This window comes from Mustela nivalis (assembly GCF_964662115.1).
Source record: "Mustela nivalis genome assembly, chromosome: 1".
Taxonomy (NCBI): domain Eukaryota; kingdom Metazoa; phylum Chordata; class Mammalia; order Carnivora; family Mustelidae; genus Mustela; species Mustela nivalis.
The window spans coordinates 203410113-203436580 of NC_139020.1; the positions used below are offsets into that span (position 1 = coordinate 203410113).

Sequence of the window (26468 nt, forward strand, 5' to 3'; positions counted from 1 at the left end):
GGCCATGTGGTATCCGTCTTCTCCCACTCTGTTGCATCTTGGCATCTTGGGATAAGCTTATACAAAGAGTCTTTTAATGTAGCCAAATTGATTGGATTACTGCGTGCAGTCATTCCTCGGAGATACTGTGGGTTGGGCTCCAGACCACCAACTATCACAGTAAATGGAGGCAAATGAAGTTTCTGGTTTCCCAGTGCACATAAGAATGGTGTTTTCACTATACTGTAGTCTGTTAAGTATGTAATAGTATTATATCTAAAAAGCCAATGAATATACCTTAATTAAAAAATACTTTATTATTGGGGCATTTGAGTGACATAGTTAACTCCAACTCTTAATTTCAACCCAGGTCATGATCTCAGGATCATGAGATTGAGTCCCGCGTTGGGCTCCACGCTGGGCAGGAGCCTGCTCAAGAGTCTCTCTCTTCCTCTCCCTCCCCTGTTCTCTAAAACAAAAAAGCCCCCCAAAATCTCATTACTAAAAAAATGCTAACCATCATCTCATTTTTCAGCAAATCATAATCTTTGCTGATGGAATGTCCTGTCTCCATAGCGATGGCTGCTGACGGCTGAGGTGGCTGTGGCAGTTTCTTAAAATAAGGCAGCAGTGAAGTTTGCTGCATTGATTGGCTCTGCCTTTCACCAACAATTTCTCCACAGCATGCGATGCTGTTTGCTAGCATTTGACACACAGTAGGACTTCTTTCACAATGGGAGTCCGTCCTCTCAAATGCTGCCACTGCTTTATCAGCTCCCGTTTTTCTACAATACTCTCCGCCCTTTGTGGTCATTTCCAGTCTTCACGGCATCTTCACCATGAGTACATTCCAGCTCAGGAAACCATGCTCTGTGCTCATCCATTAGAAGCAACTCCTCAGCTGTTCAAGTTTCAATGTGAGGTTGGAGCAATTCAGTCCCATCGTCAGGCTCCACTTCTGATTCTAGTTCTTTGGCTGTTTCCATCACACCTGTGGTTACTTCCTCCACTGACGTCTTGAACCCTCAGACATCCGTGAGGGTTGGAATCCACGGCTTCCATACTCCTGTTCATGTTCATATTTTTTTTTTAAAAGATTTTATTTATTTATTTGACAGAGAGAAATCACAAGTAGGCAGAGAGGCAGGCAGAGAGAGAGAGAGGAGGAAGCAGGCTCCCTGCTGAGCAGAGAGCCCGATGCGGGACTCGATCCCAGGACCCTGAGATCATGACCTGAGCCGAAGGCAGCGGCTTAACCACTGAGCCACCCAGGCGCCCCCTCATGTTCATATTTTGATCTCTTCCCAGTGGCATCTAGAATGGTAAACCCTTTCCAGAAAGTTTTCAATTTACTTTGCCCAGATGCGTCAGAGGAATGACTTTGTATGGTAGCTATAGCCTTACAAAGTGTACTTCTTAAATAATCAGACTTGAAAGTTGAAATGACTCCTCAGTCCATGGTGTGCAGAATGGGTGTTGTGACAGCAGGTATGAAAATGACATTGATCTCATGGCACATGCCAGAGCTCTAGGGTGACCACGTACATTGTCAATGAGCAGTAATACTTTGAAAAGAATCTTCCTGAGCAGTAAGTCTCAACAGACTTAAAGTAGTCTGTAAACCATGTTACAAATTCATGTGCTGTCACCAGGCTTTGTTGTTCCCTTTCTAGAGCACAGACTGAGTAGATTTAGCATAATTCTTAAGGGCCCTGGGATTTTCCAAGTGGTAAATAAGCATTGGCTTCAACTTGGTCCCCAGCTGCATTAGCCCCCAACAAGAGAGTCAGCCTGTCCTTTGAAGCTTTGCAGCCGGGCATTGGCTTCTCTCTGAAAGTCCTGGGCGGCATCTTCTTCCAGTAGAAGACTGTCTCATGTGCACTGACAGTTTGCTGAGTAGCGTTGCCACCTTCGTGAATCGTCTCAGCCGCCTCTGCCGGGTCCTTTGCTGCAGCTTCTACATCAGCACCTGCCGTTTCACTGGCACTTTCAGCTTATGAAGTTGGTTTCTTTCTTTGAACCTCATGAGCCAACCTCTGCTAGTCTCAGACTTTGCTTCTGCAGCTTCCCCCGGCTCTCTGAGCCTTAACAGAATTGAAGAGAGTTAGGGCCTTGCTCTGGACTAGGCTTTGGATTAAAGGAACGTGGTGGTTTGATCTTCTATCCAGACCACTCAGACTTGGTCCCTATCAGCAAGAAGGCGGTTTCGCTTTCTTATCACCCGTGTTTGTTCACTAGGCTAGCACTTTAATTTCCTTCAAGAACTTTCTTTGCCTTCACAGCTTGGCTAAGTGTTTGGCACAAGAGGTGTAGCTTTTGGTCTATGTCTTGGTTTTGGATACACCTTCCTCACTAAGTGTAATCATTTCTAGCTTTTGATTTAAAGTGAGAGATGTGTGACTCTCCCTTCCACTTGAACACGTAGAGGCCATTGTAGCGTGATCATTTGGCTGATTTTCACGACTGTTGTGTCTCAGCAAACAGGGAGGCCAAGAAGAGAGAGAGAGGAGTGGCTGGAGCCACTGTGGAGTGGCTCCACAATGGAACAGTCAGAACACACACACACAGTGCCAGCGAAGTCTGCCATCTTCTTTGGGTGCAGTTTTTGGCACCTGAAAACAGTCACAGTTGTAACAGCAAGAATCACTGATCACAGATCACCATAACAGATATAATAGTAAAAAAATCAGAAATATTATGAGAACTATAAAAACGTGACACAGAGATGGACACAGGGTGAGCCAAAGCTGTTGGAAAAGTGGCATCACTAGACTCACTCAAATGCAGGGCTGCCACAGACCTTGGATTGTAGCAAACACAGTATCTGTGAAGTGTAGTGGAGCTAAGAGCAACAACAGGAGATGCATCTTTACTGTTTTATTGGATAAATCGTTCGGCACCTTGCCCCCATGAGATGCTAGAGTAGAATACCTCTGCCAGCTCAGGAGCAGAACTTATCACAAATGTCATGGATCTCAGCCGTGTGACCACCACTTGGGCCGGTGGGCATGGCCATGGACGGGCTCGTGGTCCACTGCACCCCGTGCACTAGAGGCAGCGGACGGGAGGGCGGGTACTGGGTGCCTTGTCAGCTTCAGGAGCGGGTAGGAGATGGCACGGGGTGAGAGCTTGGGTGTGGCGACTCCGCTGGCTCTCAGGGAGGGAGAGGCCTGAGCAGCTGGCACTGGGAGAAGAGCAGAGACCTGACAAGTGGCTCTTGTTTCCTAGATCCGGAACATGGTGGCGGTGCTGGAAGTCATCTCCAGCCTGGAGAAATACCCCATTACCAAAGAGGCACTGGAGGTGAGTGTCCCCAGACCCAACATTGGGAAGAGAAGGGTAGGCAGGGCCTGGGCTTCCCCAACCCAAGTCCTTCTGGGCTCCTTGGAGCCTTTGCTCTCACTGCCCAAGTGAGGATTTAGTAGTGCTGAGGGAGGGGTGTACGTACCCTCCTGGCCCAGACTGGGGCATCTTCCCATGGGCACTGCAGGAATTGGGTGGTTTTAGTCCTGGGTTGGGAGGCGTGTCTGGCCGGAGGGGACAGGAGTTGGGGGTGCTCCAGTGAGCGATGCTGGCTCAGGCCCTCTGTCTGCCATTGTCTTTGCTATAGTGTGCTCTCACCCAAAGAGCTTCCCTGGCAGTGTCCTTGCACTGGCCTTGATGATCCACAGCCTCTAGGTTGCCAGGAGCCTTTGGGATGGTGCTTCTGAAGATGCCGCCTGTGGCCCTGGGACTCTGAAGTTTGAGGACTAGATTTGAGAAGTTAGAGGTCAAAAAGGACCCCAAATCCCCATGGGTTTTGTTATCCAGGAACTCTGGGGTTTAAGAGGTAATGGGATTAATCCAGAGGCCCGGGGTCCTCAGCTCCCTTTCCATGGGGGACTTCCTGTCCCAAAAGCATGTCATTGTCTCTCTCTGGTTGTAGGAAACTCGACTTGGGAAGCTCATCAACGACGTCCGCAAGAAAACGAAGAACGAGGAGCTCGCCAAGCGGGCCAAGAAGCTGCTGCGGAGCTGGCAGAAGCTCATCGAGCCTGTGCACCAGAATGAGGCGGCGCTGCGGGGGCTGGCGGGCGGCACCGGCTCTGCCAACGGGGGTGCTCACAACTGCCGGCCAGAGGTGGGGGTGGCCGGCGCTCCCAAGAGCATCCATGACCTGAAGAACCGCAACGACATCCAGAGGCTACCTGGACAGCGGCTGGACAGGCTGGGCAGCCGCAAGCGCCGGGGAGATCAGCGTGACCTTGGCCACCCCGGGCCACCTCCCAAGGTCTCCAAAGCCAGCCATGACTCTCTGGTACCCAACTCATCCCCCCTCCCCACCAACGGGATCGGCGGGAGCCCTGAGAGCTTCTCGGGCACCCTGGACGGCAGTGGGCACGCGGGCCCCGAGGGCGGCCGCCTGGAGCACGGCGAGAGCGACAAGCACAGCAGCAAGATTCCCGTCAACGCCGTGCGGCCGCACACCAGCTCCCCAGGTCTGGGCAAGCCCCCTGGCCCCTGCTTGCAGACCAAGGCTGGGGTGCTGCAGCAGATGGACCGGGTGGATGAGACTCCAGGCCCCCCTCACCCCAAGGGGCCGCTTCGCTGCTCTTTCAGTCCCCGGAACTCACGGCACGAGGGCTCCTTTGCCCGGCAGCGGAGCCCGTACACGCCCAAGGGCTCCATGCCCAGCCCCTCTCCACGGCCCCAGGCACTTGATGCCACACAGGTGCCATCACCACTTCCACTGGCCCAGCCGTCCACACCACCCGTGAGGCGGCTCGAGCTGCTGTCCAGTGCAGAGAGCCCGGTGCGCTGGCTGGAGCAGCCTGAGGGCCACCAGCGGCTGGCAGGGCAGGGTTGCAAGGTGGGGCTGCCTCCCTCCGAGCCCCACCTTCCCCGGGCAGGCTTTTCCCCAGACTCTTCTAAGGCGGACAGCGATGCTGCCTCATCTGGTGGCTCGGACAGCAAAAAGAAGAAGAGGTACCGGCCTCGTGACTACACAGTGAACTTGGATGGGCAGGTGGCTGAGGCGGGTGTCAAGCCTGTCCGGTTAAAAGAGCGGAAGCTCACCTTTGACCCCATGACCAGACAGATCAAACCTCTGACCCAGAAAGAGCCAGTGCAGGCAGACAGCCCTGTGCACACAGAGCAGCCCAGGACAGAGCTGGACAAACCTGAGGCCAAGGCCAGCGTCCAGAGCCCTTTTGAACAGACGAACTGGAAGGAGTTGTCGCGCAATGAGATCATCCAGTCCTACCTGAGCCGGCAGAGCAGCCTGCTCTCGTCGTCAGGCGCGCAGACCCCAGGGGCTCACCACTTCATGTCTGAGTACCTGAAGCAGGAGGAGAGCACCCGGCGGGGGGCCCGGAAGCCGCACGTGCTGGTGCCTCACAGCGCGCCCACGGACCTCCCAGGGCTGAACCGCGAGGTCACACAGGACGATCTGGACAGAATCCAGGCCCACCAGTGGCCTGGGGTGAACGGGTGTCAGGACACACAGGGTAACTGGTATGACTGGACGCAGTGCATATCGCTCGACCCGCACAGTGACGACGGGCGGTTGAACATTCTGCCTTATGTCTGCTTGGACTGACCAGCCTGTCGGCCTCTAAGTGCATTCCCACCTCGCAGTTAGCATGGCAGGCGGGCAGCGGGGCGTGGCTGCCTCCGGTGGTTGGGAATCTGAGGAGTCCGGCTCGGGGCGGGAGGGAGGGGGCGGGAGTCTCGAGGTCTCTCCGTGCTCTTCCCTCAAAATTCTCCTTCTTTTGTGAAATGCTGCTACCAGTTTACTAACAAAATTGCAAAGGAAGGACCATGTGGAAGGCAGGCCGGCAAAGTGAGTTCAGAACTCTATAGCAAACCAGCTATAAAAAGCGTTAGTTCCCCACCCCGGAAGAGGTGCGGACACCTCCCGGCACCCATGGGCTGGGACGTCAGTTGCAGGCAGGCACAGAAAACCTGGGGGAGAGGTTCCCTTTAAACACAGCAACCGAAGCACGCATCTCATCTATTTGCATTTTCCTTTTTTAAATTTGGCCCTGAGTGTCTCAGGCAGTGGGGGTACCTACACCGTGGCCCCTATTTGCACCCCGCTTGGCCAGTCCTTCAGTCCGGACGCCAGAAGCTTGTCCGCTGCAGCGAGCGGCTGGCAGCAGGTGGGCCAGACGGCCAGCCAATACGGCCTACCCTCCGTGGGCATCCACACATTTTCATCTGGTTTCGGTTAAAAACCCAGTTTTGAAAAATATGCTGCAAAAATCTAAGTTTTCTAGGAGTTTATTTTATTCCCTTCTTCCATCTGACCACCAGCCAAATAATTTTCCTCTTTCTCCCTTTTCCGTTTCTTTCCCGTTCCTGCGCATATCTTGAAAATGTCACCTTTCTAGAGTCCCCTCCCAAAAAACACAAAAGTAACCGCGGGTGCTACTGGTGTGTAAGCTGTATTGTTGGGCAAGAGGAGACCTGTCTGTACGCTGGAAACACTCATAACCATTCCTTTAGATTCGTTTGCCTTATGGTTATTTGTCATAAACGCGATTTGCAAAAACAAGGAGCCTTAGTGAATGTACAGTACTTAGACTTCTGTGTTGTCAGGACGCAGAAGGGAGCAACTTTGCTATTTGGTCCAGTAAGTGGACACCTTGTGATATAAATGTGGAAATAAAAAAAAAAAACCATTTGCACAAACCAGTCTCAGAATCGTTACTAATTTGATCCTTTACAGTCAAATCCGCCTTTTGCGTTCAAGGTTTGGGCTCCATTGCCAGACTGCAGGGAGATAGGCAGGGCAAAGTGGCCAAGCCCGCCTATTAATGTTCTGCATGAAAACTGACCTCCACCTGCCTTTCACTCATTCAGGGCCCTGTTGTCTCTCCCACCTCCGGGGTCACCTGCTCCAGGGAGAGAAGCCCTCTAAAGAGGTTCCATGTCCTACGTCTCAGTAACCTTGTTTTACCCCCACAAAGTATCTAGCTTGGACAGGGCATGGCCCAGAGCCATGTCTGGCAGGGCACCCCTTGGCTCTGGCCCTGGGCTGCTAGCTCCCCATGCAGGCCTGGAGCTGCCTTAGTAACTGGCAGGTGCTGTTTTTTAAAAATAACTTTTCTGCCTTGACTATGATAGTATTTCCTTCTCCCTCATCCCTGAAACCAAAAGCTAAAGCTTTGGTTTTCAAAAATTTTCAGTCAAGAATAAGTCATGTTGGATGTACCTACTCATATCACAGATGAAGCAGCAGCTGCCCCTTAAGAGGGACAATCCTGGGGCACCTGGGTGGCTCCGTTGGTTAAGCATCTACCTTCAGCTCAGGTCATGATCCCAGAGTCTTGGTATCAAGCCCCGCACCTACTTCTCCCTCTCCCTAGAAACCCTCTGCATCTGTGCTCATACTTGCTCTGACAAATAAGAGTTCCATTGGGCGAACTATGGGGTCCATGAACACTGAGTCAACCCCAAAACCATAATTTCAGAAGCAGCAGGGATTTCTGACATGGCCTTGGTTCAAGACACACCCACCCTAAGATAAGGGCAGGAATGAAGCAGATTTGAGGACAGGCTGAGGTTGAATTTTGGACCTGCCATTTCTGTGCTGTACAGCTCTAAGATAATCACTTCACTCCTATACACACATCTCTCTGGAAGATGAAAGTGCTTACCCCAGAGCTGTGAGGAGAAGTTAAAGGATCAGAGTTTAAACCAAAAAAGGGGGGTGGGGAGTGGAGCATGTCAGTAGAATTAACTTTGTGCTATGGAGTAACTAATTTCCTAAGTCCACTGTACCTGAAATGTGGGCCAGCCCTGCTGCTGTGTGGGTGTCCCCAGGAAGTGACTTATTCTGTGACAAAAGGTCGTAAGCACAGCTGGAAGATATTAGGGTACAGGTTGGCATCTTATGATCATCTCCCTGATCCCTGCCCCCACCTGCAGGACTACTTCTGTCTTGAGTATCCAGTAAGTCCCAGGATAAAGATACTGTCTGCTTTTGAGAACACACAGTTAAGCTAAGATTTCTCTCCTACATTTTGGAAATAAGTGGGTTGCCACTTTCTAATTTGCCAAGTAAAGGCATTGTAAAATGGCATCTTAACCCCCCCCCCCATTCTACCCCAAAAGCTGTCAGTACATGATTTTTGGGAAAAAATCAAAGTCCTTTAGAATAAAACCATCTTATTGAAAACCATCTTGTTTTCCTCCGCTGGGGTCTGGGGCTGCTGTATCCGGACTGCCCTTGGGCATGCAGTCGGCCTGGCACTTCTTCCACCTGCAAAAGCCCTGGAGACAAGTGCGGGAGTAGACTACGATGGGCACGAATCTCGAACTAGCCAGGCGACCTAAGCCAAGTGGCCTCTGTCCGTCTGTGAAATGGAGATGGTCATACCTACCGCACAGCACACGTCGCAGTGGTTCCCAGGACGAGCTCCCAGAGACTGGGCGCTCCGGGCTAGCCCTTCTGTTGGAGCCCGGCCATGGAAGTCGCTCCCGTGCTTTTGCAGAAAAAATTAGCCTATGGAAAGCTTTTAACAATTTGGTTTCTTTTCCGGAAAGATCTGGTCTTTTACTCTCTGGTGTCCGCCGTCGCCCGCCCATCAGGAATCAGTTTGGAGGGCGCCGATGTAGCATGGGAATCGAGGTTTGACTCCCGAGCTAGATGACCCGCTCACGGACGCCAACGAGACAGGGCCTTTGAACTCCTGCCCATGCAGCTCGAGCCACGGCTCCAGGGTCCCCGGGCCAACCCACCGCTTGGGAACCCCGCTAGGATGGCGTCCGCTCCCCCAAGTTCCGCTTCCGTGATAGGCACCGCTCCGGCCGGAAGCCCACCAGAGGGGCGGGGCCTGTGTCCGCTACGTGGTGCCGGGCGCGTCGGCCGGCGCGAGGCGGTGACGCGAGGCAGCGGTAACCAATGGGGATCGGCGTTGGCTGGCGCTCCCGCCCCTACCCGGCCCCGCCCCCGCCCGGCGTCGGGCCGTCGGACGGGCGGGAAGAGGTGGCCGCTCGGGCAGGATGGCTGCGGCGGCGGCGGTGGGCGCGGGCGCGGGGGCGGGGAGCCCGGGGGCGGCGGGCGGCAGCGGCGGGGCGCGCGAGGGCGCACGGGTGGCGGCGCTGTGCCTACTGTGGTACGCGCTGAGCGCGGGTGGTAACGTGGTCAACAAGGTGATCCTGAGCGCCTTCCCGTTCCCCGTGACCGTGTCGCTGTGCCACATCCTGGCGCTGTGCGCGGGGCTCCCGCCGCTGCTGCGCGCCTGGCGCGTGCCCCCCGCGCCGCCCGTCTCGGGCCCCGGGCCAGGCCCGCATCCGTCTCCTGGCCCGCTGCTGCCGCCGCGCTTCTACCCGCGCTACGTGCTGCCACTCGCCTTCGGCAAGTACTTCGCGTCCGTGTCAGCGCACGTCAGCATCTGGAAGGTGCCAGTGTCCTACGCGCACACCGGTGGGTGCCGGGGCCGGCCTGGGGTGCGGCGGCCGGGACGTGCCACCTGGGGTTTCGGCGCTTGGATGGGAGTGCGCTGGCCCAGTTTCGGCCCGACGGCCTGAGAAGTCAAGTTCTGTCAGGAAGGCGCTAGGGGCCAACAAGGCTTGTAGCAGGGGAGGGACTCGCACAAGGGTTTTGGGAGGGAAGTGGCTGAGAAGAGAACTGGGAGCTGAGCAGGGCGAATCACAACTGTTGGGTTGGGGGGAAGCCGCACAGAAGAAGAGCTGAGAGGGAAGGAAGGGGCTGCCAAACCCTCCCATCGCACCAGTGGAGTTGGGGTTAGGGTACCAGGGTGGGTTCTGGGACTGGGGCGTCTCCCTGAGAGCCCCTTGCCTCTCTTTGCAGTCAAGGCCACCATGCCCATCTGGGTGGTTCTCCTGTCCAGGATCATCATGAAGGAGAAGCAGAGCACCAAGGTAACCCAGAAGGGTTCTGGGCAGGTGGGGGCCTCAAGGGCTTCCTGGCTGGTACCCAGCTGCTGACGTGGTCCAGGCTCCTGGCTTCCTCTCAAATCAGGAAATCAGCTTAGAGGCATCTAGTGGCCTTTTACTCCTAATGTTCTGTAATCGCTTTGGAGGCAGTGGTGTGTGTTCCTGAGTTGCTTCTGCTTTGTGGTCTTGGGGACGCTCCTGTCCCTCTCAGGTCCAGCTTTCCTCCACGTCTGGATTCCCTACGTGTGGTTGCTGGTAGGCAGTGACTTGGTCCTATCCTGGCCAGCTACCACGTGCCCCTCCAGGGGGACCAGGGATAGAACATCTGATGCCTTGCTGGAGCTCTGACAAAGTTTTGCTTCTTTGCAAGTGACAGCGGTCAGATTGGGGACTTTTGGGGTCAGAAGTGAGATTGCCAGTCAAAACAGTCTGATTTTGGCAAAACCCAGCAAAGTCTTCAAAATAAAAACCACCAGGAATTGTGAGTGTCTGGGAGTGGAAGTGAAAGCAACACGCAGAGGCTAGGACTGCATAAGGAAGATGCTTTGGGCACAATCCAGAGTCTGTTCAGGATGCCAAGCCAGGGTATTTCCTGCCTTGGGGTGAGAGAAGCTGCGGCTTCAGCCAGAGACAGACTTGCTCCGTGTCCTTAAGTGGAAGTGGGACTCCTGTTGTCCCAGCTGGAATCCATTTCATGCTGGACAGAGCGCTTCTTTTCTACGTGGTTGGTTTCTGGCATCCTGTATTTTATGTAACCCAGAGTGGCAGTGCCCTGGATCGACTTATGGAAATGGGGCCACCCCTGGCTGATTTTTTTGTTTCAGCCTTTTTTTTCTCTGCAAGACCTGGGTGTGCTCTGTAGCCCACCCCCAGGGTGATGTCAGGTGTGACTTGTCTCCATGGGTCGGAGTTGCCTGGAAGGTGTGCAGCTTTGTCAGTCGATAATCACATCGTGTTTATCAGGTTTCCCAGCTGTATGGAACATTGTACCCGGCTTGGACAAGGAGCCGGTCCCTGACACAGTGCTGAAGGACTGAGGAATGGTCTAGGCCAGGACTAATGATAAAGACAGAATATGTATGGATCCACCCTATGAGATAGATAAGGCAGGTAATTGTCATTCTTGATCTCAGCTGAAGAGATGGGACGTAAAGGGGCGAGTCAAGTGCCTGAGGCCCACAGCCCATAGTGGGGGAGCTAGAATTGAGCAAACCCCCCCAGTCCAGAGCCCTTGCTCTCTCCTCCGGGGGGGGATGAGAAGGCCTCACCAACCCCTCCTAAAATGTCTGCAGTGCTTTAAAGTGTCCTTTGTAGGAGGAGGGTGAGCTGGGGAGTCAGAAAAGCTAGGTGTTGAAAATGGATCCTATTTTTCTGGAAGTTTGGAGCCATTTAGCCACCCAAGCTTAGGGACCATTGCATACACTTGGTCTTGGAAAGCTTGGATCTTCTCGAAAGGCTCCTGTCACGGCACTAACTCTTCATTCAGCCCGCACTTACTGGGCGTGTGCTATGTGCTGGGTGCTAGGACAGAGTATTGATCGAGGACCTGCGGAGCAGACGGGCCCTTTTAGTGAGTGGAGAACACTGCCCCAAAACACCAGCACAGGGACCTGATGGGGGCTTGCGGGGGAGCTGAAAGTTCTCCTGGTCTGTGAACTGAGACCTGAGGTGGATGGAGGTTTCTAGCAGGAGAAGGCACAGAGGGAATGTCCCAGCCAAGGGTAACTGCGTGTTGGAAGAGACCAAACTAAGAGGGTACCTGGCCAGCCTCTCTGAGGACCGGGATTTTAGGCCTTGGTGTGTTGGTGGCGGCAGCCGAGTAGAGCTGTTAGGGCCCCTGTTTGTGGCCCTGAGCTGGGGCTCTTAGTGGAAATGACCATGTAGGACGTGGGGCCACAGAGTGACACAGCCTGGCCCCAGGGACTCTGCCCCATCTGCACCTCCAGCACCACTATCACAGCGGGGGTAGGTGGAATCCCTTTGCTGAGGGTGGGGAGAGCAGCTAATGCTGCTCCAGGCATCTGTGTCAGGCAGCCTGGCTCAGCTGCTGCCATCAGCCCCTCCTGCCCTCCTCCTGCAGGTGTACCTGTCACTCATCCCCATCATCAGCGGCGTCCTGCTGGCCACTGTCACCGAGTTGTCCTTCGACATGTGGGGGCTTATCAGTGCCCTCGCTGCCACACTGTGCTTCTCGCTTCAGAATATTTTCTCCAAAAAGGTATTTGGGCACTATCTGAGAAATGTCTGATGACTGGGGGAGTGGCACAGGTGAGAGAGTGGGGCAATAGGGATCTCTGTGGTGTTGGAACAAGGAAAGAATCCTGGTGTCCTTCTGCTGGTTTTGTGTTTCATTTTTTTTTTTTTTTCAAGAGTTTGTTTCCTGTTATAAAATCAGCATATGCTCAGTGTGAAAAAATAAAGGGCCCCCTTCCCCCTGAGATCAGAAAACTTACTGAGCACCTACTACGTGTCAGGCTTTGTAGTGGGTGTGGGAGATGAGTAATCAGTAGAGACCTGCCCCCTGCCCCGGTGGCCCCACACTAAGTAGTCACAGAAGTGTCCCCTAAAGAGAACTACTATTAATGCTAGGGGACTTTTCTGCACAGTGTTTAGAGTTGTAATATTACAGATACGTTTCAGAATTTTGCTTTGTATATTTACTATTTATGACATTCTCCCATATCATTAAAAAATACTGCTCTAACTCCTGTAATACACTCTTTTCTGACACCACAGTCACTGCAGTCAGTTCCCCGACTGCAGTGCAGGCTGTTTCCAACTCTTCGTCATACGTAATGCAGTAATGGGGGGCGCCTGGGTGGCTCAGTCAGTGAAGCATCTGCCTTTGGCTCAGGTCATGATTCCAGGGTCCTGGGATGGATGGATCCCCACATCTGGGTTCGCTGCTCAGCAGGGAGTCTGCTGCTCCCTCTGCCTCTGCCCTTCCCCCTGCTCCTTTTCTCTCTCTCTCTCACTCTTTCAAATAAATGAAATCTTTAAAAAAAAAAAAAAAGTAACACAGTAAACATCTCTGTGCCTAACGTTTTCCTGTCTGTCGAATTAATTTTCTTATGGAGGCTTAGCGTTCCTGGGTTGGAGTGTATGAGATGCTTTTGGGTCCTGATACACTTTGCCTGGTTGTATTCTGGAACAGCTGTATGCCAATTTAGACAAAGAGCAGCAAGATTTCAGAGTGTCTGTTTCACTGCAGCTTCACCAGAACTGGATGTTGCTGGGTTTTTGTTTTTGTTTTTGTTTTTCCATTTCTCAGCCCTTCTTATTTGTTTGGGGTATTTTTGTCTCACTGCAGGTGCATTTGTAGGTTTGGTGGTCAGGGTCAGATGTCAGGGCTAAGGTACAGTCACCGTGTTTGGGACCTGGCTAACAAGCCCTTCTTGGCACTTAGCCTTTAAAAAGGTTTTTCTCTCTTTAGGTATTGAGAGATTCTCGGATCCACCATCTCCGGCTCCTGAACATCTTGGGCTGCCACGCTGTCTTCTTTATGATCCCCACGTGGGTCCTGGTGGACCTTTCAGCTTTCCTGGTCAGCAGCGACCTGGTGAGTTGGCCAGCACGGTGAACACACCCTTTTCTTGATTGGTTTCAGATTAGTTGCTTTGTCGGGGAGTTAAACCTTGTTGACTTTGGAACATCTGGGGCCCCTGGCAGCCAGCCCTCTTAACACTTTGTCATGACTCATTGCTCGTGCAGTCGAGGAAGTCGGCTTCCTTTGCGTTTCCTCCTCCAGCAGGCTAGGTCTCGGGTGTCGACAGCTGCTGCATTTGTGCCAGTGGCATCAGGAACTAAAAAAAATGTCTGCACGGGCGACTCTCCTGTCCTGACAGTCTGTTCAGGTCTCACTTGGACTTGTTAAAACTGGACTTGTTAAAACTGCACTTGAATTGCTGGTTTCCTTTCTCGGTGTCCTTTGTCCGTATTCCCGTTTGCTGTGGAGGGATCCACAGCGCTCCAAGTGTGGGCAAGAGGATCTTCCCACCACCCGCCAGGCCAGCCTCCAGACAGTGCATTAGAAACCCAGGGGCAGGGGACAGTGAGGAGAGGCGTGGTTTTTCCAAGCCTGAGTTACAGAGAGGGGAGGGAATGTGTCTCAGGGCTTAATGAGGCCTGCTGGGAGTTCTCGACTTTGGTCTTTCATCCTTAGCATACCTGTAGGTGTAGTGCTTGCACATTAGCTCCAGGCTCTTGAGGAGACTGGCTCCGTTCTAACCTACTGTCCTTATTGATTATCCATAAGTTAACAGAGAACTTTCCATCATCAACCAAGACTTGTCACCTTGAAGTACATGAAAGTCAGTGCTTCTCTTTTTTTTTCAATTACCAATTTTCAGAGGAGAGTTCTAGCGTACTGCAGATGTTAACTAGTGAGTTGTCGGGGAGGAGGGGTTGGTTTGGGGGCAGGGTGGGACAGTGTAGGAAGATCCTTCTGTTTTTGTGGGTTTTTTTGTTTTTTCTTTTTTCCCCCAGTATCATTGTGGACTCCTGTGTCAGTTGTGTGTCCTGTTCTTTTCATATTCAAAGTCCAGGTGAATGGAGTCCTTCCCATTGGCTCCCTGTCCTTTCGCCAGCTCAGGCCAGCTCAGGTCAGCCTTTGGTGGTTTTTGAGCCAGCGGGATGTTCTTTCTTATCTCCCGTCTCTCCTGTCCCAGACCTGCAGTCAGCCACTCCTTCCGGAGCCCAGGTTGCTGGTAATAAGGAGTGCTGTCCAGAGACACGGCCGCCGCGTATGCTTCCCGCTGTGGGGCTGGCCGTGCTCTGCGGTGACAAGCTAGGGAAGTCCCACTGGGCCAGGGGGGAGAGTTCTACCAAATTCATTCCAGTGCTGGTTTAACATTACAGGACTTCCAGCTGCTGGCATTTTTAAATTTATATCTTTTCTGGTACTCTTGGTTCCTTGCCACATTTGTTCTTTATCCTATCCCAACTATTCACGTAGGGATTCTACCAAACACACACATAATCGCAGAGTGAGAATTCCCACGGGACAACAGGTAGGATACTGAGAGAAGCTTAAGGTTTCTTTGCTGCTCTTTCTGTCCTTAGGACATGTTCCATTAAAGATGTACAACTGGAATACCGTGTTTTTTTGTTTTTTTGTTTTTTTTAATTTGGAGTGAGAGAGAGAGGGCACAAGCAGGGGGAGGGGCAGAGGGAGAGGGAGAATTCCAGGCAGATTCCACGCTGAGGGCGGCAGAGCCTGACTCAGGGCTCGATCGCAGGACCCTGAGTTCATGATCGGAGTTGAAATCCAGTCCGATGCTTAGCTGACTGTGCCACCCAGGCGCCCCTGGAACACTGTGTTCTAAGGGCAGTGGAAGTAATTGTTTTCACAACGCGTCTCTATCACCAGCTTGCCCAGGTGGGGGCAGGTGGGTTCTCCAAGAACCCAGGTGGGTTCTTTTCATTCCATTTGTTGTCATTTTTAGGCATGGCTTTTCTTTTCCATACCCGATTTGTCAGGCCTTTATTATTTCCAAAGCCAGATGGCACGAGAAAGTTTATTCAAAGTCTGGCTTCAGTTCCCGTTACCTCCCCCCTTTCTTGTCCCTCCCCCATAGGCAGTCATGTTTATGCTCTTCGTTTACCCTTTCCGTGTTTCTTTTGGCAACTATAAGCAAATCTGTATGTATTCCTACCTTTCTGCTCCCTACACAAAAAGTAACTTTTCAGATAGAAGAGAGCACCTGGTGGTTTTCGCTCAGACCCGTTCTGGGCACACCCCCCGTTAACATGTTTGTATTTAGGTCTTTTCTCATTCTTTGCTGATCGCTTTGGTGGCAGTTTTCCGACTCCATCCTGTGTTACAGCTCCTTGGTGTTTACACGGATACGTGCACACAGAAACGTACTTAGAGGTTTTGCTCTGGTCGCTTTACTTCATTTGTATTCAGGACATTTTTTAGTTTTTTCCAGTGATGACCTTCTTTGGAATACATTTGAGTAACCTGTTCCGTTTCTTGAGGCCACAGATACTTTGTACCTTCATGGGGCCCTCATAACGCTCCAACAGTAGCCCCAGGAGTAGCAGGATTTGAGCTGCCACAGTCTGAAGGCAGGGGGCCCACCTCTCTGGGCTCCTCCTCTCTGCCCCATGTCTCCCACGCAGATGCCAGGTGACTTAGCTCTGCCCCAGTCCTGCGCTTCATAGCAGCAGGGGGAAGGATTGGACAGGAGAGCACCTCCTGGAGGACGGTGCGCCATGTTACCAAGAATCAAAGGCTCCAGTGGGGGGTCCTGCACACAGGCAGCCCCCCTGCAGACAGCCTGGCTGAAGCCAGACGGGATCGCTAGACTCTGGAGCAGGTGGCCCGGTTTTAAAGCTTGGACAGGATGAGTGAAGCAGCTGTTTGAAAATTGGAAAGTAAAAGGCAGCGGATATGCTGGGGTTGAAGATCCCATTTCAGAGCAGTGCTCAGTCAGCAGTCGGTTTGCCTCTCTTTTGCCTCCTGTATATCCAGCCTGGACTTGAGGCCGCCCGAATGTAGAAGTGGGCACTGGGTGAGGCAGGGCCAGAAGACCTCGCCTCCTGGATCAGGGAATGGGAAAGGGGAGTCCTGACGCTCAGAATAGGGGAAATGCCCTGTTGGGGATTTCTGGAATTGTTGTTTCTTGGTTCTCTTGTGTCCCAAGCCCCTGGCAATCCCGTGGTGGTGGTAGTGGTGGTGGAAGGGTCCCACAGCACCTGAAATGCTGAGTGAGGGCAACCTCCCTCCATGGTTAGAGAGTGGGATCAGTCCCCACTGAGTGTTTTTCTCATTTTCTCTGCCCACTGCTTGGTCCCAGGTGGAGGTGCAGTGGTAGGAAGGACACAGCAGAGTCGGGTAGTTAAGCCCCAGCTCTCTGATGAGAGGACTGAAAAGGGGAACTCTGGGAAGTGGCAAGTACCGAGGTAATCATGGAGAGGGAGGATGTCGGCAAACCATGTCAGAAAGCATCGTACAGGCCTGGGCTTACCCCTGGGCTGCACATGTGGGGATCTGATCCTAAGAGGAGACCAAAGACTTTGAAACTGAACTATGGGGTAGACTGCTGCCCCGATCCCAGACTGACCACTGGGTAGTGCACATTCAGGGTGGAGCCACACACCACCAGAAAGTCTTTGAAAACAGATCTTTTTATTGAAAACAGTATTTTGTTAATGATTTTTGGCTCACTGACCGTGAGGAATACCAGTTTTGTTGTACGGCCCAAAGTGTTCCCTAGTTTTCCATTTCCTAGAAAAGACTGTATAGAATTGGTATTTCTTTTTTCCTTAAGTGTTTGGTGAGTTTCCCAGTGAAATCATCCAGGCCTGGTCATTTCTTTTCAAAAGATTTTAAATCCAGGGACTCTGCTCAGCAGGGAACCTGCTTCCTCCTCTCTCTCTCTGCCTGCCTTTCTGCCTACTTGTGATCTCTGTCTGTTAAATAAATAAATAAAATCGTTAAAAAAAAATGCAAGGCTAATTTAATATTTGAAGATCAATGTAGTCCGTAACAGTCTAACAGAAAAATCACATATTTATATCAACTGATGCAGAAAAGGCATTTGATACAAAGTCCAACATCGTTCATGAAAACAAAGTCAATAAACTAGAAATAGAAGGAAACTCCTTCAGCCTGATCAAAGGTATTTACAGCTAACATCATAATGATGAAAGACTAGGGGCTTTACTGCTAAATTCAGGAATAAGTTCAGGATGTTCACTCTCAGAATGCCTATTCCATATCATACTTGACATCCTGGCCAGTGCAATAGGACAAGAAAAAGAAATAAAGGAAATAGATTTGAAAGGAAGAAATAAAATTTTCTCTAACCAACAAAATCTTATTCTTTAGCATTAATTATAAATAAATGCTTAAATTTAATTTTTTGCCTTGGAAAAGGTGATGAAAAAATTGAGATACGTTACTCTATACAGGCATACTTTTTTTTAGAAGATTTTATTTGACAGACAGAGATCACAAGTAGGCAGAGAGGCAGGCAGATAGGGGGGGTGGGGGGAAGCAGGCTCCCCACTGAGCAGAGAGCCTGATGTGGGGGCTCGATCCTAGGACCCTGGGATAGTGATCTGAGCTGAAGGCAGGGGCTTTAACCCACTGAGCCACCCAGGCACCCCTATACAGGCATACTTTTTATTGGGCTTAGCTTTATCAGACTTCACAGATACTACTTTTTTTTTTTTTAATAAATTGAAGGTTTGTGCCAACTCTGCAATCAAAGAAATCAATTGGTGCCATTTTTCCAACAGCATATGCTCACTTTGTGTCTCTGTTGTGTTTTAGTAATTCTCGCAAATCTTTGACTCGCTGAAAGCTCGGATGATAGCATTTTTGAGTAATAAAGTTTTGCACATTTAATTAAGGCATGCACATTTTTAAGACATAATGATACTGTGCATTTAATAGACGATAGTATAGTGTGAACATAACTCATATATGCACTGAGAAGCAAAAAAATTCACTTGCTTTATTGCAGTATTTCCTTTACTTCAGTGGTCTGGAACCAAACCTGCAATATCGCCAAGGTGTGTGTGTGTGTGTGTGTGTGTGTGTGTGTGTGTGTGTGTGTGTGTGTGTGTATAGATACATATTACATTTTTTTCTTAACATAGAAAAGCTTATTGGAAAATTTACATAGACAGGCAAAAGAACTGTAATGGTCAAAATATGTCTCAGAAAGAATAAACTTGGAGGAATCACATTACTTAATTGTAAGACTTAGGATAAAAGAACAGATACTGGTGAAGGGAGAGACACAGAAACCAGTGAAGCAGAATTGTGTGCAACAAAACACAAATCTGCATAACTGATTTTTGACAGGTTTAAAGGCAATCAAAGGGGAAAGGATAAGTCCTTTTAACAAACGGTCTCAGAACAATTAGACATCGACATGCAAAAATCTGAGCCTTGACTTAAGACCTCACACATTACACAAAGCTTATAGTGCACTCTAGACTTAAATATAAGAGTAAAAATGGTAGGGGCACCTGGCTGACTTAGTACGCTGAACATCCGACTCTGGATCTCAGCTCAGGCCTTGATCTCAGGGTCGTGAGTTCAAGCCCTGCACTGGGCTCCGTGCTGAGTGTGGCACCTACTTTAAAAAAACCTAAAAAAGAGCTAAAATGATAACCTTTAGGAAACAAAAAAACAGGAGAGGGACATGTGGGTGGCTCAGTTGGCTGGACGTCTGCCTTTGGTTCAGGTCACAATCTCAGTTTCTTGGGATCGAGTCCTACTGGGCTCCTTGCTCAGAGGGGAGTCTGCTTCTCCCTCTGCCTGCCACTCCCTCTCTCTGACAAATAAATAAATAAAATCTTAAAAACAAACAGGAGAAAGTTCTTCATGACTTGGAACTCATTTTTAGACATTACAACAAAAACAAAGTCCATAAAGAAAAAATTAGTAAATGGAGTTTCATTGGAAAATGAATTGGAGTTTCATCCAAGTTTAAAACTTTCAATCTGTGAAGACACTGCTAAGTGAAAGAAAAGACAGGCTACCAGCAGGGAGAAAATGTTTACAAGTGATGGAGGACTTGCATTCCGAATATATAAAGAACTCTCAAAACTCAGTAGTAAGACAACAGCTTGCTTAAAAATGGGCAAAAGACTTGAACAGACTTTTTCCCCACTGAGACTGCCCAGATGGCATACAAATAGGCAAGTGGGCCACTTCATACCTGTTAGAACGGCTACAGTAAAAACAAAAAAACTATGTTGCTCAATAAGGCACAGCTAGAATGCTTATATATTGTTGGAGCAAATCCAAAATGGTACAGCCCCTCTAGAAAACTTGTGGGAGTCTCTTCTGAAGTTCAACACTTCCCATATGACCCAGCAATCTCACTTCTGGGTGTTAATTTTAGAAAAATGAAACTTAGGTTCCCACAAAAGCCTGTACACAAATGTTCATAGCAGTTCTACTCATGACCTCATGACGACGCAAAACCGGACAACCCAAGTGTCCTTCAACAAGTGAGTGGAAACAAAACAAAAAACCCAACCATGGTACATTCATACAATGGAACGTTACTTGGCAGTTAAAAAAAAAAAAAAAAAAAAAGTCATCAGCTATTACTCTTTACGACAACTTGGATAGATGGCAGAGGCATTATTGCCGAGTGAAAGAAGCCTATCTGAGAAGTTTCCATTCTGTATCATTCCATTTGTAGACCAATCTCTAAAAGACAGACCCAAGTTCAGTTGGTCAGGTTGTCTGACCCGATCTCAGCTCAGGTCTTGTGAGTTCAAGCTCCGTGTTGGGCTCCAAATAAAATAAAATAAAATGAAAAATAAAAGACAGACCTGGAGTGAAGGAGAACATATCAGTAGTTGCTTGGATTTGGGGAGCGGATTCATACAAAGAAGCCTGGGAGAGTGTTTTGAGGTGGTGACAGAGCTGTTCTGAATTCTGATTGTGGTGCTGGCTACGTGAATCAGTGCATGTGTTAAAACACATGGAACTATGTGCTGTGAGGAAGAAACACTTGACTCTATTCCAAGTCAGTTTTTTTTTTTTTAAAGCTGGATTGGCTGGATTCCGTTTCTGAATGGTATCTATGCAAGCTGGCTGACTTGTAAAAATAGCTTCTAAGTCCCTAAGTCCGTATCAGTTGCCTCAGGGAAAGACTGCGGAGAGAACAGGCCAGCTCACCACAGAAGCTTGCTGGTGGGCTCTTGTGCCTTTCAGAGGTCATTATCCCAACGAGGGGCCAAAGTCAGGGTGGCTTTGAGCAGGTTACCTAAGTGTATCTTGCTCTCCTTTGAGAGGACCTCATGATCCTTCCAGCTCAGAGGGTGGCAGAGATGGACCAGGCCACCATTCTAAGACTTCCGGCTCCCATCCTGGCAGGGCCACTAAGTGCCACCTTCCTGAAGGGATCTGGCCATGTCCTCTGGCCAGTACCCATGCAGCCTGGGAATTGGGATGCAGGTGCCACCGAGCAGCTATGGCTTTGCTTCCTCCACTGAGCCACGCTGGGTCTTGAGGCTTCTCTGTTCTCAGAGGACAGAGGGACATGGGGATTGTCCCAGCACTCTAGCCTATGTCAGACACTGGAGCTGTCCATGTCTGGTGTACTGTCTCCTGAGGTCTGGCCTGGCAGACCTGCCCTAAAGCAGCCTCTCGGTTCCCCAGGACGGGTACTGTGGTGGGACTGGGAGGTGGGGAGGCACGGGTGTGGTGTCGCATGCCTTCTGGTATCCAGCCGTGGAGAGATGGCCACAATGTTCCTGGAGAGATGGCCACAATGTTCCGTGCTGGGAATCCCTGCCACCTGGCCGGGCAGCACCCTCCTGACGGTTGCCTGTTCAGCCCAGACTCTCTGCAGGGGGGTGGGTTTCTGTGGTCAGGGTGCCTGCTAGTTGTGAGTTCTTAACTTCTAGACCCTTTTAATCGGAGTGCTTTATTCTGGTGGGTCACACGGTTACTCGAGTTTTGATAAAATCTCCCTTTTGGGTTGGGGTTGTTTTAACGTACTTTCACAGCCTCTTCTGTGGCAGAGAGGAAGAAGTGTGACCTGAAAGGTCAGGTGGCTTGGGTGTGGGTGGGAGGAGTCTCCCAGTGACAGGGCAGACCCAGGGCTTCTGGCTCCTAGCCTGGGGCTCCTGTGTTACTAGGTTCTTTGCATACTGCCCCGGGGGGGCTGCCTCCCAATCCCGTGGAAGGCATCGTGTCTGCTACCGTCTGAATGTTTGTGTCTGGTGCAGCCCCCCCACCACTGCCAAATTTCTGTGTGAAACTCTCTCTCCCAAGATGATGGTATTCCGGGGTGGGGCCTTTGGGAGGCCCAAAGGGTGGAGTTCTCATCAAACAGGATTTGTGTCCTTATAAAAGGAGACCCCAGTGACCTCTCTTGCCCTTCCACATGAGGGCACTGTGAGTGGACCCCACCTATGAATGGGGAAGCCCACACCAGGCACTGGGTCTCCTTGACCTTGGACTCCCCAGCTTCCAGAACTGTGAGAAACAGCTATTATTTATAAGTACCCCACATCCAGCCAGCCTGTGGTATTTTGCTCTAGCAGCTCGACTGGACCAGGACAGTGTCCAGTAAGCAGACCTTGCTCTGCTAATCCCGGAGCGCCCAGTCCTCGCTGTCAGAGACAAGGGAGGCTTCAGTTCACATGAGGCCCTCTACCCTTTGGGCACCTGCCTTGGCCTCTTGGAGCCTCCAGATCCTCAGTAGGAATGAAGCTAATTATCGTTGTCATCGTGCAGATGACGCCCCTGCTAGGACTCACCACACCGCTGCATCTGCCCCCCGACAACACTGACCCCGGGCAGCCCCTCTGCGCCCCTCCCCGACCTCTCCTGGGGCCAATGTGTGACCCCGGTGCTGTTCTTGCTTCCCCGTCTCTACAGACCTATGTGTCCCAGTGGCCCTGGACACTCCTGCTCCTGGCGGTCAGCGGCTTCTGTAACTTCGCACAGAATGTCATCGCCTTCAGCATCCTCAACCTCATCAGCCCTCTGAGCTACTCTGTCGCAAATGCCACGAAGAGAATCATGGTCATCACGGTGTCCCTGATCATGCTGCAGAACCCGGTCACCAGCACCAACGTCCTGGGCATGATGACAGCCATCCTGGGGGTTTTTCTGTACAACAAAGTGAGTCTGGGGTGGGGGAGGCTGTTCCTTCGATGCCTAGGGAGGCACCAAGATTCGGGGAGGGGGAGAAGAAAGGGACCTCAGCAGGAGCTAAGAGGCTGGAGCCACAACTCCAGCTTTGTCACGGACTGGTTTATGGTGTTAGTGTGGCCCTACCTGGCCCAGCCTTCCTTCCTTTTCCCATGTAGATGATTCTAGGTCTGTGCCCCATTCCAGCCGTGGCTCTTGGGTCTATGCAGGCTTTGTCAGGGATTTCACTGTCTCATGAAGGCTCTGTTGGGTCCAGTGCAGAGACATAGGTGGCTCACAGGGAGGTCTGGCCGTGCCTGGGGCCTGCCTGGGTCACTGCTTCAGTGGGCCTTGAAGGGCTGCTCAGATACAAATTGTTGCCCTCTGTCCTGTGTGCGGGCGCCGGGGAAGGAGCCAGCCGTCTCACTGCTCTCTTGACCTTGCAGACCAAGTACGATGCCAATCAGCAAGCCCGGAAGCACCTCCTCCCAGTCACCACAGGGGACCTGAGCAGTAAGGAGCACCATCGGAGCCCCCTGGAGAAGCCCCACAATGGCATCCTCTTCCCCCAGCACGGGGACTATCAGTACGGCCGCAACAACGTTTTAACAGATCATTTCCAGTACAGCCGGCAGAGCTACCCGAATTACAGTTTGAACCGTTATGACGTGTAGTCTAGACAACAGGGCGCTACTGTTGTGTGACTCCTTCCCCCACTCCCTAGCAGTACCAGAAACTTCTGACAACCAGTGAATGTACAACCCAGCTGAGGGGACGGTGCGTAGCCATCAGCAGACCCCGGGGCTTCCCAGGCCCCCGGCGGCAGCAGCAGGATGCTGCCCCACAGTAAGGACCACTGCCCTCAAGCTCCCGGGTTCCAGGCCCTTTCTTCCTGGAGTCTGTCCTCTGAGGGTTGTGTTGGTATGGAGATCTTGGCCCCGTTTTTACCTTTGTGGACTTACTCCCCAAGTCACATATTTGAGAGTCTAATTCTGCTTTCCAGATATTTCCAGATAACTCTCCGGAAAGGTGGGATCGCTGTGGATGCAGACCTCTGAGCAGGCCAGAGGGTTTCCTGGATGTCAAGGAAGGGACTTGGAGGGTGGTGCTTGAGAGGGACAGATTAGCTGCTTTCATTCCCCTGCTCAGATAGGTCAAGGGCTGAGGCGGGCGTGGAGCAGAGGAGCACCAGAGTTTACTAAAAGCATCTCCAACAACAAAGATGGACCCAGTTTCCGGTCAGCCCCATGGCCATTTGCCGTAGTTACCAGCGAATGTCCCAAAGAGAAAAGCTGCAATTAGCCTTGAATTCTTGGAGCCTACTTCTTTGACCTGCCCGTCAGAGCTGGTGTGTGTCCAGACCCAGAGGGAGGGCAGCCGCATTCTCCTGTTCTCTCACTTCCCTTGCCAGAGCAGGCCATCTCTCCTCTCTGGGGACAGCAAGGAGGAAGTGACTGGGGCGCTGTCAGAAGGAGCATTAGGAAATCATGTCAGTGTTTCAAGCTCTATTTCTGTAACACTTGTTTTATCTTTTCTGATGAGTCTTCACCACTTCTGTGAAGACTTAGTAGGATATCTGGTGGGGAGATGTTAATTTCACAAGGATCTTGCATTTTTGGGGGGATATTTTGTAGTTGTATTTATGCCTTGGTCCCCTGTATGGGGCAGGGGACGCATGAGGGAGGACTGGGTTATGGATTGAAAACCCTTCTGTTCTTAAATGTTTAAAAACAAGAAAAGCTCCCTACTGGTGATGCCAGTCTTGATACCTTTCAGCATTAGTAGGAAGCGACGAAGTGTCTTCAGGCTCCTCTATAATGGCCCCAGCTGCTGAAAGCGGAATGAATCGAGAACATCATCTCAGTAGTTTGTGTAATAGACAAGACCACAGCACTTTGGATTCCATGACCTGATCTGGTGGTGTCTGCAGTAGGATCTGAATCATGTCCTGGTGAAGGGGAAGAGGGGTGAGCACTGAGCTATGGTTTGGGTTTAGATAAATCTCATCAGGAAAAGTACCTGGCCCCAGCAGGTAGCCCGTGAGCCAAAGTTCAGGTGAGTCTCCAACTTCCCCAGCCTCACAAAAGGACCCTGCCCTCAGAGGGGACCAGTGCCTTGGCTGGTGGGGTCTTCGGTGATGTCTGCCTTCCTCCTTCAGCACTGTGCCCAACCTCTTGAATAGGCACTTGGAGCGAGAAGGTGGGACAGTGGGTCACCCTTCACCCTCCTGGTGAATGAGGCGTTTTCCCATCAGAGGAAGTATCATAGCCTGTGATCGACTCCTGGTTTGGTTACTCCGTCAGCTTATGGATGGGCTGTTCCTGGAGAGGTTCCCTGGTCCCCTTCTGGCCTGATTTTATGCACCACTGGCTTCAGGTCCCTGTGCCGTTCATTTGCTTTGTAATTACTCTGGTCCCAAGTTTTGAGACAGCTACTGTGTAAAACGGGAAGACGTCCCAAAGGGGATCTGGGAAAGAGCTTGCTGAGGGCCTCCACCAGGGGCGCTACAGTCCGTAGCTGAACTTTTCTCACTGGGGAAGAGCAACAAATGGGGACAATTTTGCACCACAAAGATATTATAGTGGTTGTCTTTGTGATTACAGTAACTGATTCCTTGGACAGACAATTGAACTCCAAAATGAACTTACACGTCTTGTCAGTTTTAATGAAATTCCTGATGTTGCTAAAATGTGTATATTGATTTGTTTTCCCTTTTCCAATGCAAGATCTGCTGGTGAGGGGAAATGACTGGTTTTATTACGGTTTATAAATTAATAAATGGGGTATTTAATTCTGTACATAAATCTACAGCAAGTACATACACTGGAATGAATGAGACAATCATATTAGACCAAATCATATCAAAAAACAAAGACATACTTTTGAGACTTGAAGGTTCAGAGCTGACACTGACCTCCTGAAGGCCAGTTTTCCAGGCGCTTTGGCCCTGGCCCATGACCTGAACCCCACTCCCACAGTCACCTTTGCAGCTCTGTTCCCCTCACCCTCCTCCCGGCTGGGGTTTGTGGTAGCAAATTAGTCTACCCACCGTTGGTATGGTCTGCCTACGACACTAACTCGAACCCAACTCCTTCATTTTATAGAAGGGGAAACAGAGGCTCAGAGGGCATTTTTGAAGTGTTTGTTCACTATTTGAGATTTGGTGTGGACTTTTTAAGCACCTTATTTTAAGTCATTCGTTATAGGGAAAATCAAACCCCTATTCAAAGGAGGGAAGCCAAGTATGTTGAAGTGAAGCAGCACTTGGGATTTCCGAATTTTGCTGTGTATTTGGCATACGTCATGGAGCAGGCCCTTTATTATTACTGGGACATAACCAGGCCTGGATACCTTAAGGTCTTACAGCCTTAAGGGAACAGAACATTAAATTATTCAAGGAACTGAAAATTGTGAATTCTTTTTTTCAACTGTCACCTATTTTTAAGACTTAAATGCTATAGACTTCTGTGGGAATGATACTGTGTGTATATTCATTGATGGCATTTACCAAAAATAAACAGTGGTCACCAGGGAATCACCATTGGTCTTAATTTGTCAGTGAGGGTCTTTCTGAATGACCCTGTCTTCAGTGTGCCCAGCAAGAAAACTGAGACAAAGAGCAAACCAACTTGATTCTCACATTAGAGCAGACTGCAACCTTTTATTTTTTCCTGAGCCCAAAATTAGGACATGAGATTTGTAAATTTAGGAGACGGTAGAATAAAACTAGAGTCACAGCTCAGCAGTTCACGACACGCCTTTATTGAACAGAGTAACACGGAAAACCCAAGAAGGGCTGGCAGCTGTGCTCATGAAGGGTATTTCTGAGGAACAGCAGCTAATACGGAGGCCCTCCTACATGCTCAACGCGCTGGTGGATTTCTCCCCCACAATCCTTGTAAGCACTGTTTGCTTTATTAACCACACAGATGAAAATGAGGCTCCCAGAGGTCGTCAATTGTCTAGAGTCACAGTAGGTCCGCCC

At 50.7% G+C, this 26468-nt stretch overlaps 2 protein-coding genes across 5 annotated transcripts in view; both read left to right on the forward strand.

Moving 5' to 3' along the window:
* MED26 (mediator complex subunit 26) overlaps positions 1-6651 on the forward strand; it is a 52928-nt gene extending 46277 nt beyond the window's left edge. For all 4 annotated transcript variants that reach the window (XM_082709575.1, XM_082709576.1, XM_082709577.1 and 1 more), the window contains 2 exons: positions 3208-3282; positions 3905-6651. In XM_082709575.1, the coding sequence (XP_082565701.1) occupies positions 3208-3282; positions 3905-5557 (1728 nt within the window). In that variant the 3' untranslated portion in view covers positions 5558-6651. The remainder of the gene's footprint in view (positions 1-3207; positions 3283-3904) is intronic.
* A 2277-nt stretch (positions 6652-8928) lies between these two features.
* Positions 8929-26018, forward strand: SLC35E1 (solute carrier family 35 member E1). The gene is made up of 6 exons (XM_082710053.1): positions 8929-9391; positions 9779-9849; positions 11945-12082; positions 13298-13423; positions 22229-22474; positions 22930-26018. Exons 1-6 carry the CDS (start codon positions 8968-8970, stop codon positions 23155-23157), a joined length of 1233 nt encoding a protein of 410 aa, XP_082566179.1. The 5' UTR covers positions 8929-8967; the 3' UTR covers positions 23158-26018.
* The last annotated feature ends 450 nt before the right edge of the window (positions 26019-26468 follow it).

Coding starts and splice junctions, on each gene's coding strand:
- SLC35E1 (XM_082710053.1), top strand. CDS start 8,968: ATGGCTGCGGCGGCGGCGGTGGGCGCGGGCGCGGGGGCGGGGAGCCCG. Junction 12,083..13,297: donor AGAATATTTTCTCCAAAAAG/GTATTTGGGCAC, acceptor TTCTCTCTTTAG/GTATTGAGAGATTCTCGGAT. Junction 13,424..22,228: donor TCCTGGTCAGCAGCGACCTG/GTGAGTTGGCCA, acceptor CCGTCTCTACAG/ACCTATGTGTCCCAGTGGCC.